The sequence below is a fragment of the Gadus macrocephalus genome, chromosome 13 (genome assembly GCF_031168955.1).
Source record: "Gadus macrocephalus chromosome 13, ASM3116895v1".
Classification (NCBI taxonomy): Eukaryota; Metazoa; Chordata; class Actinopteri; order Gadiformes; family Gadidae; genus Gadus; species Gadus macrocephalus.
In genome coordinates this window covers 5,611,147-5,627,153 of record NC_082394.1, presented here as the reverse complement: position 1 = coordinate 5,627,153, position 16,007 = coordinate 5,611,147, and the positions used below count along the sequence as shown (strand labels likewise).

Here is a 16,007-nt window from a genome sequence, read left to right as displayed (position 1 = left end):
AATTCCGTTGACCAGAAAGAGAACAGACCTTAACGCCGGGCGGCTCAGTGAAGTTAAACGAGCCCCTGCTGTGGGAGGGAAGGTGAGCCTGCCCCTCCTTCTAACTTCAACTAAAACCTCAACTCCTCCTGACTTAAGGAGCAGAAGGAGGAAGGAGTTTGTCTCGTTGTCACACCGTCTACCTTTACTATGGCGTCCAAGTTCTTTGAGATATCTGCTAAACGGCTAACCGGAGAAGTTCTAAACTTCTCCTCCCTTAAGGGCAAAGTGGTCCTCATCCAGAACGTCGCGTCGCTCTGAGGGACCACCTCCAGGGACTACCTCCAGATGAACGAGCTCCACGCCCGCTACAGCGGCCAGGGGCTAGTTATCCTGGCGGTGCCCTGCAACCAGTTCGGACATCAGGTGAGACCTCCTTGGACTTCTGAACTCTGACCCCCTGGCATACTGGTACCTCTGACCATGGAGCCCAGACACGGGTCACATCTCAGGGTTCATAGTTAATGCAACAGACTACCACGTGATTAACGTTAAGTACAGTATTCCTCACGCTGTAAACAGTTTTTAATGTCTGTCATCAAGACTAAACGTGTTAAGACTAGTTTATGATCCGGGCGGTGGGTCCACTATAGGAGGGCAACACCTGTAGCGAGAAGCTCTTAATGATGCACATGGAGACTCAAAACTTTAATACGATGTTCATCTGCAGGAGAACCTCAAGAACGAGGAGATCCTGGCCTCCTTGAAGCACGTCCGCCCGGGGAACGGCTTTGAACCCAAGTTCGAGCTGCTTCAGAAGTCGGATGTGAACGGGAAAGATGCCCATTCGCTGTTCGTCCTTCTGAAAGAGAAGCTTCCGTTTCCGTCCGATGACCCCAATTCCCTCATGACCGACCCGAAGTGCATCATCTGGAGCCCAGTCTGCCGGAACGACATCTCGTGGAACTTCGAGAAGTTCTTGGTGGGGCCGGACGGGGTTCCGTTCAAACGCTACAGCCGGAACTTCCTCACCAGCGAAATCGAAGCTGACATTAAGAAGCTTCTTAGTTTGAAAAAATAAGCTCTCCTATGCCGTCCATATTTGGCTTTATTTCAAATGAGTATATCGTAACTACCTGTGCTCTGTTGTACACAATGTGCCGTCATGAACCTTTATTTAATGAAGGTCTCCCCTGAAACCAAAGCCTTGTGAGGGGGGGACCGGATGTCTCCTAAAGACACGACGACTCCACTGTTCACCTGAAGTACAGCTCTAGTTTCACTCGCAAATAAACATTTTACAAGATACATTGGGATTGTATTTCTTTTTATATCAATCAGGATCAACTGAAAACGACTTAAGACCAAGCAAGACAACTAATCTCTGCAGTGATAGTATTTGATGTTAAAGGTGACATTATACCACCATGTGTGTCTGATTTGCCGATACATGAAAGTCTGCCTCCTCCCTCTATCAGAAATGGGCTTGTCAACCTAGATTTGGACTGGATAGGTCAGTCTACCAACCTACCCACTGGACTAGCAAACGTTGCTCATCTAGGTGGAAACGCCCACTTGTAATGTCAGGCAGATTCTCACACAGCTTGTAACGGCTAATCACGCTCACAGCTGGTGGTAGCAGGTCACCCTAAATACAACTGTTTAGTTGCATACATTTACAACCACTCTTTAAATCCACTCCAAGAGGTTGGAATGTCTTAAGGCATCTCATATTTCACAATAAAATTACATTTTAAGAAGACTCCGGTCTCTCCCATCGTCACAGCTGTAGGCCTGCTGTACTGGAACAAACTGCATTAGAATAAACACTTCCCCCAGCTGTAAGAAACGGTTTAAAAGGAAGAAGGCCAAGGAGACACGGTTCAGGTTTCAATCTTTATTGTACGTTCAAACTCATAATTCTCAATTAAAAACATTTTCTAGATATTGGCATGTATAAATATTCGGACTATGTCATTCACTCGTGTGAAAGATTATTTACACCTATTATGATTGATGTTCTCATGAAGTAGGGAAAAGATGATTCACGGTATTTGTTTTAAAACTTGCTATAGTGGATTATAAGTATGATGTAAAGCTTTTCTATCCATTGGCATAAATGACTTATGTACTAATCTCTGAGCAAAATCACAGCAGATCACCCAGCAAAATCAGAAGGACACAAGCAGTCCAATGGACATGTACATGCTGCAGTGCCACCACCGTACTAACATCCCTAGCAGGATGAAACTGTCCACCTCTTTGAGTCTGGTCTGACCACTGGGTTTTTTCCCCCCACAGCCCATCTGGTCTGTCCACTGGTTTCCCCCTACAGCCCCCCCCCCGCACAGCCCTCCACAACAATAGTATCTGAAGTGCCTGATGTCAGATGACCAGGTAGCTCCCAGTTAACTAGTATATTGAATTTACGTTCCACCGTTATTCCATTAATGCACAAGCATTCAGCCAAATAAATGTCTCCGCTCATTAACTGTTATATCCCTTGGCCAATATCCCCGTCTCGATGTACTGAGACTGAATTGATTACAGATGGAGGCGCTCTTCCTAGAGCAGTGAGTTCAAGGTCGTATGAATTAAGCACCACTTAATACTTTTTTATTTTCCTCAGTGTGCTTTGTAGATGTCAAATAACAGCCATTTCAATTCAAAGCTGAAATAATGTACAAGACTTTTAAAAGACAAGCTAGATGAGGGCTAGGGGTTTGGGCAAACAGATTATTTTAGAGTTAAAAGACCTGAAGAAATGTATAACATATCTTGAGCCCCAAGGCCAAATCATGAACCCAAATCACTTCTGATTACATAACAAGCAGATCATGAATTCAAGGGAAAATTCAAAGTGCTCTGTAAAAGAATATAAAAGTTTGCAGGAATCAAAAGGCCACTTTTGCACTCTGACAAAAAAACGACATAAAGCTGGGGTGGGAGTCAGCGTCAGGAGCAGGGGGACCGGTCGAAGCAGCCAGCCGACGGCCCCCTGAAAGCCCAAAGTGAGCTTCAAGGGGACCGGGACGGGCCGAGCAGTCAGCCCCCGGCCCTCTGAAGGCCCAGAGAAGGAACCTGGAACCAGACTAATGATCGGGAAATGACTGCAAAACTGATGTTTCCATGGTATACCTAAATGGTACGATTCACTTTGTTTACAACGTGGAGCGCTTTGGTTAAAGCAGGATGTACGTTTGGCTTACTTCCTCTTGACTGTTGGAAACTGAAACCTTTGTTTACCTACGCAAGGGCATCCCTAACATTCTGTTTGTGTCCAGCGAGAGGATCCTTAGCCTTTACTTTGTGGAGGAGCTCCCCAAACAAGTTGCCCAACAACTACACACTTCTCCAGTGCAACCCCCTGCTAGGGTCTCCGGTCTAAGCCCCTGCTTGGGTCTGGGCTCTAACCCCCTGCTTGGGTCTGGGGACTCGAGTAGAAAAGGGTCGAGGCGGTAGTAGACAAAATGAGAAACAAAAACTAAATCACCAGGAAGGGAGCGGGGGGGGGGATCGACGAGTCCTTCCCACCATGGTAGCTGGGTGTGTGTGTGTGTCCGTCTACCATTTGAAGGTTCAGTGGTTATGGTCAGTGTTAGTTAGTATCCATGTGGTCGTCCACGCCGTCGCTTGCTGCCCCCGAGGACGCCGAGGGCTTGGCGGGGGCCGGGCCTTCCCTGCGCTGGTAGAACAGCACGTAGGCCGCCTTCGTCTGCAGGGACAGAAGGATGGCGGCGTCAGTACAACACAAAACCACACGTCACCCGATACCAAGAGAGAGGAGGACTGGGACACCCAGCGGTCCCAGGAGCAGTCAACGCATGTCTCACCACGATCTGGTCCTCTTTGGCCGACGAGACACTGCTGTCGTCAAAGTAGTACCAGCCTCCGTCCACTTTGTTCTTGCCGTAGGCCGTGTCTGTCAGGGGGGCAAAGGGCAGAGGCGTCAGTTTGCTTTTCCAAGCCTCTTTATGCAAGAAATTCAACACCTAATCCGTTCGAGAGATGGGCGAGTGATTTCAAAGGATGAATGAATATAGTAACGGTCCCTTTGGACAGATGGTCAACAGTGACGTAACGTCATGTTCTGTCAGTTTAACATCGAGTCCGCTTTCAGTCCCAGCAGCAACAAGGTTCATGTTCATTTCCTTGTTTATTGCGTCTATACTGGTGCACTGCCATACCCAACATCGTTGGGTGCCATGAGCTAACCCTGTGCTCCTACTGGGAAGATACCATCGTCAATGCTAAGCGCTAACCCGGTGCTCCTACTGTGAAGATACCATCGTTAATGCGTTAGCCAACCCTTTGTTGTTCCTACTGGGAAGGGCCCATAACAAGCATCACGGCGATAGTGTGGAATAAGTAATATAATAATATAGTTGCAAGCAACCATGACAGGGTCCTACTGAGTGACGAGTATGGTGGCTTAATGAATACCTAAGGTTAAACATTAACTTAAGTAATGGCAAGTCTCCCAGAATGGTTGTTTGAGGTTGGACTTGAGCCATCACCCATGGTCATGAGGCTGACGCAATACTACCACTACTATATGGACAGTCTTCGTCTTACGTGGATGCATTGCGAGATTGGTCGGTAGGGTAATATGGCATTGGAATGCCTTAAAAACTGGTTTACTGGAAGCAAACATATCAAAACAATCAACAACCATGTTTCGAAAGCATACTGTTTCAAAATCAATCGATAGGGTTCCTATATTTTTCATAGGACCCTTAATAATAATAATTAAGGGCCCATGTTGACTTACAGTGGCCCCCTCCCATCCCCCCGTAGTGGTTGGAGACGGCGATCAGGTCGTAGACGTAGGGCTCTGCTTTAGGGTCACACACAAACTCAGACATGTCCAGGTCCCTGGGGAGAGAGAAGATCGTTAGGATCGTTACTCATACAAGTCCAGGTCCCGGGGACAGAGAGGACGTTGTTATACAAATGTTACACAGGCGGTCAAACCAGCTCCACAACTGGAAACCACAACCGGCAAGCATGAGTCAGCATTCCTGGAACAGAATGGTGAGGGAACGAGGAAGTGTTTGCAAGAAGTCGGAGGAATAACTTCTAGGATGCTTCTTAGTGGATCCAGAGATAGCAGATCAGCCCAGGGCTTACACAACCTTCCATTGTTTGCTTAAGAATGGTCTTTGTAACGTTGCCTCACAGCAACGGCCTTTTATACCGTCTTTATGTACAGCGAGGCGATAAGCTCACACCCAGTGACGCCATACACCTTAATGCTGTTCACTTCCTCTCCAGGGGTCCAGGGGTCCAGGAGCTCCGGACCACCAGCTCCCCCTAGTGGCAGCAGTAGGATGTGGTAGGAGGCTCACCTGATGGGGAAGTCCACCACCGTGTCCAGCTTGTCCCTCCAGCAGCGGTTGTAGGAGAAGCGCTTCAGATGGACGACGAGGAGGCGGGGCAGGGACCACAGGTCAAACTTCTTGGTGGCCTGCTGGTGCTTCTTACAGGTGGGGCAGTACCTGAGGAGAGAGACATGAGTCCTCAGTTTACAATGGAGAGGCTTCCTAAGAGTCCTCTCTCTTTACAATGGGGAGGCTTCATAAGAGTCCTCTCTTTACAATGAAGAGGCTTTCTCAGACTCCTCTTTACAATGGAGATGCTTCATAAGAGTCCTCTTTACAATGTAGAGGCTTCATAAGAGTCCTCTATTTACAATGAAAAGGCTTCGCAAGAGTCCTCTCTCTTTACAATAGAGGCTTCAAAAGAGTCCTCCATACTTAATAAAAGTCCTCTCTTTACAATAGATAGGCTTCATAAGAGTCCTCTTTGCAACGTCAGAAAAATCAGCTGAGGATCGACATGTTAGGGTGCTACGTTTTATATACGCCACTAGTCATAAAGAACCATCATGTAGGGCTATGGTAGGCCTTACCAGGGGTCATGTAAGGCTGTGGTAGACCTTACCAAGGGTCATGTAGGGCTAACAGCTACGGTAGGCCTTGCCATGGGTCATGTAGGCCTATAGTAGGCCTTACCATGGGTCATGCAGGGCTAACAGCTACGGTAGGCCTTGCCATTGGTCACGTAGGGCTACGAGCTACGGTAGGCCTTGCCATGGGTCATGTAGGCCTATAGTAGGCCTTACCATGGGTCATGTAGGACTATAGTAGGCCTTACCATGGGTCATGCAGGGCTAACAGCTACGGTAGGCCTTGCCATTGGTCACGTAGGGCTACGAGCTACGGTAGGCCTTGCCATGGGTCATGTAGGACTATAGTAGGCCTTACCATGGGTCATGTAGGGCTAACAGCTATAGTAGGCCTTGCCATGGGTCATGTAGGCCTATAGTAGGCCTTACCATGGGTCATGCAGGGCTAACAGCTACGGTAGGCCTTGCCATTGGTCACGTAGGGCTACGAGCTACGGTAGGCCTTGCCATGGGTCATGTAGGGCTAACAGCTATAGTAGGCCTTGCCATGGGTCATGTAGGACTATAGTAGACCTTGCCATGGGTCATGTAGGGCTATAGTAGGCCTTGCCATGGGTCATGTAGGGCTATAGTAGGCCTTACCAGGGGTCATGCTCTCCAAGAGTCTCCATGGTGGTGAACAGGTCGATGCATTCCCTCAGAGCGACGGTGGTCTTCTTCTTCTGAGGCTGAAGCACACTCTCATGCTTCTCCGAGGCCTACACACACACACACACACACACACACACACATTACTCCCTAGATTCCTACACTAAGAGCAGACATTTCGAGCAGGGTCTCCACGCCTCTGACCTCTGCTTCCTGGTCGTCGTAGCACCGCTTCCTGGTGTCGGGGTCCCAGTCGATGGCCACGGTGGAATGTGCTGCAGGGAGAGAAGAAGAGCGAGTCTTACCGTGAGTCCTACAGGTCAGTCCTAAGGGTTAGTCCTACAGGTGAGTCCTGAGGGTGAGTCCTAAGGGTGAGTCCTAAGGGTGAGTCCTAAGGGTGAGTCCTAAGGTGAGTCCTGAGGGTGAGTCCTAAGGGTGAGTCCTGAGGGTGAGTCCTGAGGGTGAGTCCTGAGGGTGAGTCCTGAGGGTGAGTCCTACGGGTGAGTCCTACGGGTGAGTCCTACGGGTGAGTCCTACGGGTGAGTCCTACGGGTGAGTCCTACGGGTGAGTCCTACAGGTGAGTCCTAAGGGTGAGTCCTGAGGGTGAGTCCTGAGGGTGAGTCCTGAGGGTGAGTCCTGAGGGTGAGTCCTGAGGGTGAGTCCTGAGGGTGAGTCCTGAGGGTGAGTCCTGAGGGTGAGTCCTCCAGGTGAGTCCTCAGGTGAGTCCTCAGGTGAGTCCTCAGGTGAGCCACTGGGTGTTAGAGGAGCAGGCAGGGGGGAGACTCACGGTTGAGTTTGAGGACGTTCCCGTCGCAGGGCAGGGGGCTGATGTTGGCCGTCCCGTAGGAGTTGACCATGCTGAAGCTGAACAGCCTGGAGGGCGCCGCGGAGACGCCCTTCGACCCCTTCTCCACGTCCGCCTCCTCCTCCTCGTCGTCGTCTTCTTCCGAGGGGCCGTTCTCCGGCTCCGGGCTCCCCTGGTGGTCCATGGCCTCGTCCTCACCTTAAAGAACAACATCGTTAACATCAAGCCTTCCTCTGTCACCCCGCCTGCGGACGGCCACTCCTCCGGCCAGGTGATGAACGGGTGAATACAGCCAGGTGGTGAAGGGGTGAATACAGAAGTGATCCTGAACCCTGGACACACGTACCATCGCAGACCCCGTTGGCTGCAGAGCGGCTGCTGCCGTTGCTGGGGCCGGCGCTGGAGGGGCCCCCGGCGCTCGAGGAGGCCCCAGAGCTGCAGGAGGCCTCAGAGTTGCTGGAGCCCCCAGCGCTGCTTTGGGCCCCGGAGCTACAGGAGGCCCCGTCAGACAGTGGGTTGGCTCCGCCCTCCTTGTCGGAGTGCGACCCAGTGGGCGTGGGACCCTCGGCCCGGCTGCAGCTGGCGGAGGCGGCGGCACGGCTCTCGCTACAGGGTCTTGGCTGGGGCTTGGCGTAGCGCCTGCAACACAAACCAGAAACCCTCCGTCAGCACTAGAGACCTGGCTGCCTTCAGCCTCAGGGCCGCTCTGAGGGGAAGCCTCTTAACCCTGGAGACATGGCTGCCTTCAGCCTCAGGGCCGCTCCGAGGGGAAGCCTCTTAACCCTGGAGACCTGGCTGCCTTCAGCCTCAGGGCCGCTCTGAGGGGACGCCTCTTAACCCTGGAGACATGGCTGCCTTCAGCCTCAAAGCCACTCCGAGGGGAAGCCTCTTAACCCAGGAGACATGGCTGCCTCCAGCCTCAGACCAGCACTGAGGGGAGCTTCTTAGAGGCTGAGGACATAGTGGTTGCCGGTGGCCCGCAGGGATTCACCTTAATAACGCTGTGAACATCGTATCGTCAACCTTGATCACTGGCCCACTTTGCTTTAATATAAAATGATTTGGCAGAAGAACTCAAAAGCTTGAGTAACCAACTTGTGGGGGAAGTGAGGGATATTCATAAGCATGCACTCCTTTCCTTCCTGTATCCTTTCCAACTTCCTCTTAGTGGAAGAACACAATACACATGATGAAATATGACTAGCCATGGAAACCAAATCAATAAACGCATCTCCCTTCAGCGTAACTGATTACTAAACATACAGTCTACGGGATTCATAACAAGAGCCCGCTTATTATGAAAAGGGAAAGAAATGGTCTTCTAATATTACTGGTTTAGATGTGCCAGAGGTCAACACGTGCAGAGAGAAGTGTCCTGGACAGAAGTGTAAAATAACTCCATTATGTTTGTTGAAGAGGAGAATTGAATGAAATGTACAAATGAGCGGAAATGAGCCAACAATTTGTAAAGAATCAATTTTGTAGATCAGTTAGTGTTTAAGGGAATTAAACCAGCGCAGGTCTCGGGCCACTCACCCGATCCTCTCCAGGATCCGGAGGTACAGCGCCTCTGCCAGGAGGTTGTGTCTGGGGACCGTGAGCAGGAGGGGCTGGCCGAACAGCATGGTACCGCCGGAGCCGCCCGCCTGCTTGGAGTGCCGCTCCCGGAAGTACACCGGCAGGTTCATCTGCTCGCTGTCCTCCTCCTGCACCTCGTACCTGCATGGAGCCAGGACACAAGCCAGGGCCAGGTCAGGTCTGTTAGTGATGCTCTGGACCAGGTCTGGTCAGGGTTAGTCTGTTTGTGATGCTCTGGACCAGGTGCGGTCAGGTCTGTTAGTGAAGCTCTGGACCAGGTCAGGTATGTTAGTGATGCTCTGGACCAGGTCAGGTCTGTTAGTGATAGTCTGGACCAAGTCCGGGCAGAACCACTGTTTGATTCTGTTGACCAGGTCCGGTCATGTCAGTTTGTTTGTGAGGGCCCATTTGACAAATGCCTGGCTTTGGCAAAACCAACGAATGGTCTCCCGCTCTGGTTAAAGCAGTACAGAGACAGGATTATCATTATTATATTGTACTACCCACTCAACCCGGTCAGAGCGAACACCTATCATTTAGCATGTGAAAAAAGGTCAGGGTTCATTTTTTTTAAAACATTGCTTGGCCAATAAAGGTTTCCACTCTGGCACGTAGAAAGACCAAATTGGACATAGTTTGTTAGACTACAGTACCGCTGGAGAGGCTCCACTTCAAACAAATCAAAGTCTCTTGAAGAAGACCCTTTCGACAACTTACACATAGATGTCGTCTTTGTCCATGATCTGGTTCAGCCCGTCGTCCTGGCGGTACATCTTGTGGAAGCGGTGATTGTAAACGTCTGCCATCACCATCTAGGAACAGACAACAGTTTGATGGTTTAGTATCAAACCCAGAGGCGCCACAACAGAACAGAGGAGCTGGACAGCTTTCTGGATATAAACAGGGACGACCCCGTGTATACAAGGCACAGTGTCTTTAAACAAGGCTCAACAACGTGGCATAACTCACATTCTCCGGAGCGATCCCACAGAGTTTGGACAAGGCGCTGAACAGGTCACTAACACAGCCCAGCTTGGGGACCACCACTCTGTACTGAAAACACACAGAAACACAGAGGCCATCATCTTCTGACTCATTCAATTAAATATTCAACGTGTAAACTACTGGGTTAGAGTGAATAAAGCTAAAACACAGCATTAGCATACGATTTTATTTCCACCTGAAAGAGCTGTTGTTTTGGAGCGAATATCAGTTGGTAGCCCCATAGTATCGTCAGACCATAGCACAACTACCTGGTTCAATATTGGATATCAATAAAGTGAGGGTCAGCAAATAAAGAAGTTTTAGTACTCGTAGAACTAGGCGAAATCTCCAAATAAAAACATATATCCATTGCAAAATTGACAATGTAAACTTGAGACTACCCGGTGGATATCTTGGGTACCCAATGCACAATTTTGACATTTGACCGAGACCTTCCTCTTGAGAAATCGGGGCCAATAGAATTAAATGAGACCAAGCCAAACCATCCCTTATGCCCCGTGCGGCCACCAGATGGCGATGAACGTGTTAAGATTTAAAGGAAATGACCCATTTCCTCCGAAACCCAGCTAAAAATGGATTTGTAAACACAGTGTTTAGATGGAAAAGGTGGGTCAAAGTGGTGCCTTGCATGAATCCGTCCTCATGAGTTGAAAGCCCTTACGCCGTCTTTGAAATCGGGGAGAGGGGCTGAACCCTGTCCCGGGTTACTTCAGGAGGAAGAGGTCCCGCTTTGTGTCTCGTTAACGGACGGGCCCAGAGGACGGGCTCACCTGCACGGGCCTGGACAGAGGGTCGGAGCGCACCAGGAACAGCTCCATGGTGCGGTCCTTCTTCATGGGCAGAGGCAGCGTGAGGTAGCAGAAGGGGTCGAAGGTGACGGACACCTTGGAGCATTCGGGGCACACCAGGGTGGATTTGAAGAGGCCGTGGAAGATGTCCACTATGATTGAGTCGTTGCGCAAACGATGATTAGTCCAGGCTTCCTTCGCGACAATCTGTTCGGAAATAAAAAGGGAAATGGCAGCGAGAGGTGAGCAACAGGACGATGGCCCGTTCGTATCCATCAGACCACTCCGTGTGACATGTTAAAGACCCTAGTTCTAGTTCTTTAGGTTGCTAGTTCGATCCCAAGCTCCTCCTAGCTGAGTGTTGATGTGTCCCTGAGCCAGACACTTAACCCTAACTGCTCCTGACGAGCTGGCTGTCGCCTTGCATGGTTGACTCTGCCGTCGGTGTGTCAATGTGTGTATCAACCGATGTAAGTCGCTTTGGATAAAAGCGTCTGCTAAATGCCCTAAATGTAAAGACCCATTTAATCCAGAGTGGAGGAGCCATTATATCATTACAGCTGAAAACAGCTTTCCATCAAGGTCACCATCATGTAGCTCCATCACGCTCACCTCGTCTGGCCGGCCCTCAGCGTCCTTCACAGCCAGGTAGGGCTTCTTCTTGACGCGGTTCAGGTCCTCGTGGAGACCGTCCAACAGGAAGGCCAGCAGCTCCTGGGAGTCCTGCTGCTGGTAGCCCGAGAACTGGGGCGCGAAGCGGCCCACCTGGGTCTGAACACAAGAGGAAGGACATGTGATCACTGCACCCTTCACTAGCAACGCTAGGGGTAGGGGGCGGCTGCAGTCCGGAGACCCACTACAGGTACTGCCTGGTGCCTTGCTCAAGGGCACCGGCAGGAGTGTTTACCCGACATGGATGAAGAGGGTGGAGGGGGAACACGGGCAGAACATGCAAATTCTAAGCAGGCAGAACATACCACCTATACACAGAAAGGCCCCCCACCCCCCAGGAGTTTCTTGCAGTGTGCCTGCAGTGCTGACCACCAATTGTCTTAGTTGGGAGAATTAACATACATTTTCTATTAATCATTTATATTTTTATATTGAAATTAACTATTTATATGCTATATTCAAAATGCAATAAAAATTGATAGTTAATTCTACCGCGTTTACATGGACACTTCTGGTCCGATTAGAAGTGGAAGAACAGCTCAATCGGAATAGAAAAATATCATATATACGCCTCAATCGGAATACACGAGAGACATACCGACGTACGCTTACCACTTTTGCAAATGCCTTATATACAGTACATTCGGAGTGCATGATAGGAATAGATCTATTCCGATTATAAATCTCGGAATACAGTTCTCTGAACGGAATAGAATTCCATGCGGAATAGAAGGGGTGGTGTAGTCCGCTATAATCGACATGTATACACTTATTGCGATTGGTTTGGGGTGGGTGCGGCTACTTTTTAACTTAAGAGGGATGGTATCAGCAGTTGCAGTAGTTCACAATTGGTCCGTCAGTACTTTTTTGCACACCGAACCGGACCGCTGTCAAGGAAAGTGAATTTTTTGCCTGATTCACGTTTTTCTTACCACTCCGCAAGTAGTCCGGTAACTTATCAATCCCAGCATGTCCGGTTGCTAAGCAACGTCAACGTCTTTGGCAGACTATTTCTCTGCTGAACAACACTACGAATGGTAATTGTACAAAGACACACCGTGCGAAGATATTTTTTAGCATTAGGTTTATCGATGAAAAATTACATCAGGCGAAATTCTTAATGATTAATTAGTCGATCGTCGATTAATCATGCCCGTCCCTAGCAGATGACCCCACTCACCTTGAAGGTGCGCGGGGCCACATAGTTGCTGCGACTGAGCCACATCTGCTTGACCAGCTCAGCGTAGGCCTCGGCGATCTCCCCCCTCATGCCCAGCGGGTTCTCCCGGTTGAGCTCCACCTCGTACTGGTCGTTCAGGAAGTAGTCTGTGAGTGCGGACGCGTTGCTCAGGCACTGGAGTGAAGACAAGGAGCAAGAGTGCGGAGAAAGGTTTTTGAGTAACGTGGCTTTGAGTATTTTCTAAATGCGTACATCATCATGATCATCATTATGATTATTATCAACAGTTTTCGTTCAAATGGACCTGGCCGCACCACTCACCTGCAGGGCAGAGTTCATGAAGCAGGTGTTGCCCAGATTACTGAGCCCACAGAGGCCGGGCTGGGACTGGGAGTCTCGGTAGTTGTAGGAGGAGCTGTACGAGTTGTAGCCCCCCAACCTGTCCCAAAGGAGTTCATCCCAGAGCTTTAGTGGCCACACACAACAATCGAGAAGCAGTATGATAATACAGTGTGCGGGTAGACCATGTTGGATCCCAACAGTCGTCAATAATAACATAACCTGCGCAGCTGTTATCAATTATGCAACGGGAATTGGATTCCATCGTAGGAGCACTACATAGATGCATGTGCCTTCCTTCACCCAGACTCTGGTGTGGCTTAGCTGGAAAGGAATTTCACAACTAGATAAGCTGCGTGTCTGTTCAAAATATGTTGCATCACATTTTATGGGTGTGCAAGAGGACCCAGCCAATAAGAGGTGACGCATTGCCATAAACCACAAACAAATTGTTTTTACAGGGAAAAGACAGTAGAGCATTCATACAAGACCATCACTATTAACCCGCTCCTGGCTCACCAGAGGCCTTCACCAATTCAAAGTGTGAGCATGTGTGCACGTTCCATGTTCATCTAGATGCTGGATGGGTCCTCCTTACCGGTTTCCAGAGGAGTTGCTGTTATTGAGCGTGTAGCTCGCGTTACTGCTGCTGTCCCCATTGGACACCGTCGAGGAGATGGTGGCGGACGAATTGGAAGAGAGTTTTGGAGAGGTGGTGAAATTCCTGGGTGGAGTAGCACTAGATCTACAAAGCATCAAGACACACACATTAAAACGAACATCCAGGCAAGGTGGAAACAGAGGAATGTACATCATTGATAAGCTGGTGTACCCAGAACCTTGAATAGAACAGCAGCAGGGTGCTCACTTACTTTGAATGGGAGCTTTGTCTGGGCCAGGTGCCATCCTCGTTTTTGCGTTCAATGACGAGCACCTGGGGGACAACAGGACAACTGAGCCGCCAAGGTGGAGAAACACTGGGACACGTTGTACACAGGGCCGACCTGACAGCGAGGTTATCTACCTGCACTAAAGGCTCATCAGAGTGAGTCAATAACAAGAGTAGAGTGACATTACATTGATTTACATGATGTACGTCTAACTGTAGGCATACCTGTCCCTGGAAGAGCCCGGCGTCCTGGACTGTACTGTCTGGTTTGTTGAGCTGCTCATACGTGTTGCTCATGTATTTGTTCCACAGACGGGTCTCTTTCTGCGACGGGATCTCAAACAGTGACCTCATGGCCTTCTCTATGGTGTCTGAAAGGAACCCGTCATTAGTTAAATAGTTAAACATCCTAAGGTAACAACCGACATAAACGGGCCTCTTACAGGAGGTAGGAAGGGAACGTTACCTATAGTGTCCGCTTTACTGAAATGCCGAGTGACCACATTTTCCATGTTCTCATTCTCACACAGGTTCAACTCCAGTAGATAGACTTCCACCTTACAGTGTTTGACAAACATGCCATGTTCAACCACCTAGAGAGAGAGAGACAGCTGGATCAGAACACACCACCAGAAACCCCACAGCGATGCAGAGGTTTGGCTAACAGAACGTACCTTCCTGACGATGGGCCGCTGGCCATCCAGAGAGCCGTACCAGCCCACCAGCTTGGTCCATGCCTTCGTTGGTACGAGGACGTAGTCCAGCTCATCTATAAGGTGTTCTTTCAGGACTTGGGTTTCCTGGTCTGCAGAAAAAGGCAGGTAAGAGTTTGAACTTGCTTTGTGTACCTAGTTTTATAAAATAATAATATTAAGTGCAACACTGACAAGGTCCAAGCTTTACCTGAGAACAGCCCAGAGTTATCGATGGGTCCCGGGTAAAGGCTTTGCTCTCCAACATTGTACATGTCCCAGCTGTCGAATCCCACATACTTCTTCCATTGTTTGAACCAGCGACTGTCTATCAGAAACCTAGAAGGAGCAGGATGTCATTAACTTACAGGGAAACAAATTACATTAACGCATTTTTTTTTAAGTGCAACAACATGTCAGCATAGCAGAATAGACGTGTGTAATAATTTCCAGCCACTGATGGCCTCTTTGTATTTCCCCAGGTAATTACCATGAGAAGTGTTGAGAACCTGATTTCAGGTATCAGGGTAGGTATGATAGTTTGGTCCTCAATTAACCGACAAAACATGAGATAATCAGGCATTTCACCTTAAGAAGTTGGAATAAAATAAAGAGTTTGCACCAACGTTATATCTATGTGGAAGTGTCCTAGTCTTGATGATGGTTTGCTATTCTTCTGTGTGGCATTCATGACCTATCTTCCAAATGGACTACCAATGACAGAAAACTGTCTCTTTTTATGGTCCACAAGGTTTGTTTGACCAGTGAGCAGCTCTCAGTGATCCAGAACCCAGCAGTGGTTCACTGGACTCAGCTCGGACCACCACAGGCCTCACAGTGGCCTGGACGACCAGTTCAACAATTATATAGGAAGCATTTCCGGGGAAACGAAACTTGTGTTTGTTGATCAGTGGGTAGGCCCATCAGACCAGACCTCCGGTTAGCCCTGTACTAGCTCCGGTTAGCCACTGATACCGAACTAAACTAGGGAACCGCTGCGTCCTTGGCGTCTTTATCTTGGCTTCTGATCCAGACCAGAGGGTCTGGGTGACAGACCCCATCATGGACAGGTAGGAGGCCAAAATTTAGCTTTAGCTTCAGGTTAGCTACTAACAATACGGCAGTGACATCAACTTTCGGTTTCAGAGCCGCTATTAGCCCATCGGACTAGCTAGCAGCTAGCAGCTAACTCGGCTGCTTCAGGCTAACAGGTCCACTCCTACCATTCATCGCCCTTCCGTAGATTGGTTTTAATGAGGGATCCAACGGTCTGTTTCTGACTCTCGGTTGAAGGTAACTGAGCGGCCACTGGTTCCACTGGTTCCGGTCCGCCTCCCTCCGCCATCGTGAGAGACTGAGCGCCTGCTCGCGCGGAGCTTCTTCTTCTGCGGACAGGGCGCGCGCCTCCGGGAGAGGCCGCGCGCCTCCGCCGCGGCTTCTCCCGGGCCATCATTACACATCATTACACTACGCATACACACGATAACCCTTAACCTGTCCTTTAGATCCTTAACCCATCTTTA

General features: G+C 49.6%; 2 protein-coding genes across 4 annotated transcripts; one reads left to right on the top strand and one right to left on the bottom strand.

The window, feature by feature from the left end:
• Positions 1–100: 100 nt before the first annotated feature.
• On the top strand, positions 101–1,287 carry LOC132470206 (glutathione peroxidase 1-like). The gene is made up of 2 exons (XM_060068561.1): positions 101–405; positions 710–1,287. The coding sequence occupies exons 1-2, from the start codon at positions 190–192 to the stop codon at positions 1,058–1,060; spliced, it is 567 nt and encodes a 188-aa protein (XP_059924544.1). The 5' UTR covers positions 101–189; the 3' UTR covers positions 1,061–1,287.
• A 574-nt stretch (positions 1,288–1,861) lies between these two features.
• On the bottom strand, positions 1,862–15,912 carry usp4 (ubiquitin specific peptidase 4 (proto-oncogene)). 3 transcript variants are annotated; one of them, XM_060068251.1, is made up of 22 exons: positions 15,708–15,912; positions 14,696–14,823; positions 14,467–14,597; positions 14,259–14,385; positions 14,018–14,163; positions 13,776–13,837; positions 13,502–13,648; positions 12,886–13,003; positions 12,565–12,738; positions 11,325–11,483; positions 10,695–10,919; positions 9,889–9,972; positions 9,637–9,731; positions 8,878–9,060; positions 7,688–7,980; positions 7,324–7,539; positions 6,740–6,810; positions 6,530–6,645; positions 5,328–5,477; positions 4,751–4,854; positions 3,813–3,901; positions 1,862–3,694 (listed from the first exon to the last, which is right to left on the bottom strand). In XM_060068251.1, the coding sequence occupies exons 1-22, from the start codon at positions 15,827–15,829 to the stop codon at positions 3,578–3,580; spliced, it is 3,057 nt and encodes a 1,018-aa protein (XP_059924234.1). In that variant the 5' UTR covers positions 15,830–15,912; the 3' UTR covers positions 1,862–3,577. The 3 variants fall into 3 exon arrangements, with proteins under 3 accessions (XP_059924234.1, XP_059924235.1, XP_059924236.1); XM_060068252.1 differs by lacking the exons at positions 1,862–3,694; positions 3,813–3,901; positions 4,751–4,854; ... (8 more) ...; positions 10,695–10,919; positions 11,325–11,483 and adding an exon at positions 12,278–12,412 and having other exon boundaries at positions 15,708–15,887; XM_060068253.1 differs by lacking the exons at positions 1,862–3,694; positions 3,813–3,901; positions 4,751–4,854; ... (10 more) ...; positions 12,565–12,738; positions 12,886–13,003 and adding an exon at positions 13,029–13,227 and having other exon boundaries at positions 15,708–15,886.
• Between the last annotated feature and the right edge of the window lie 95 nt (positions 15,913–16,007).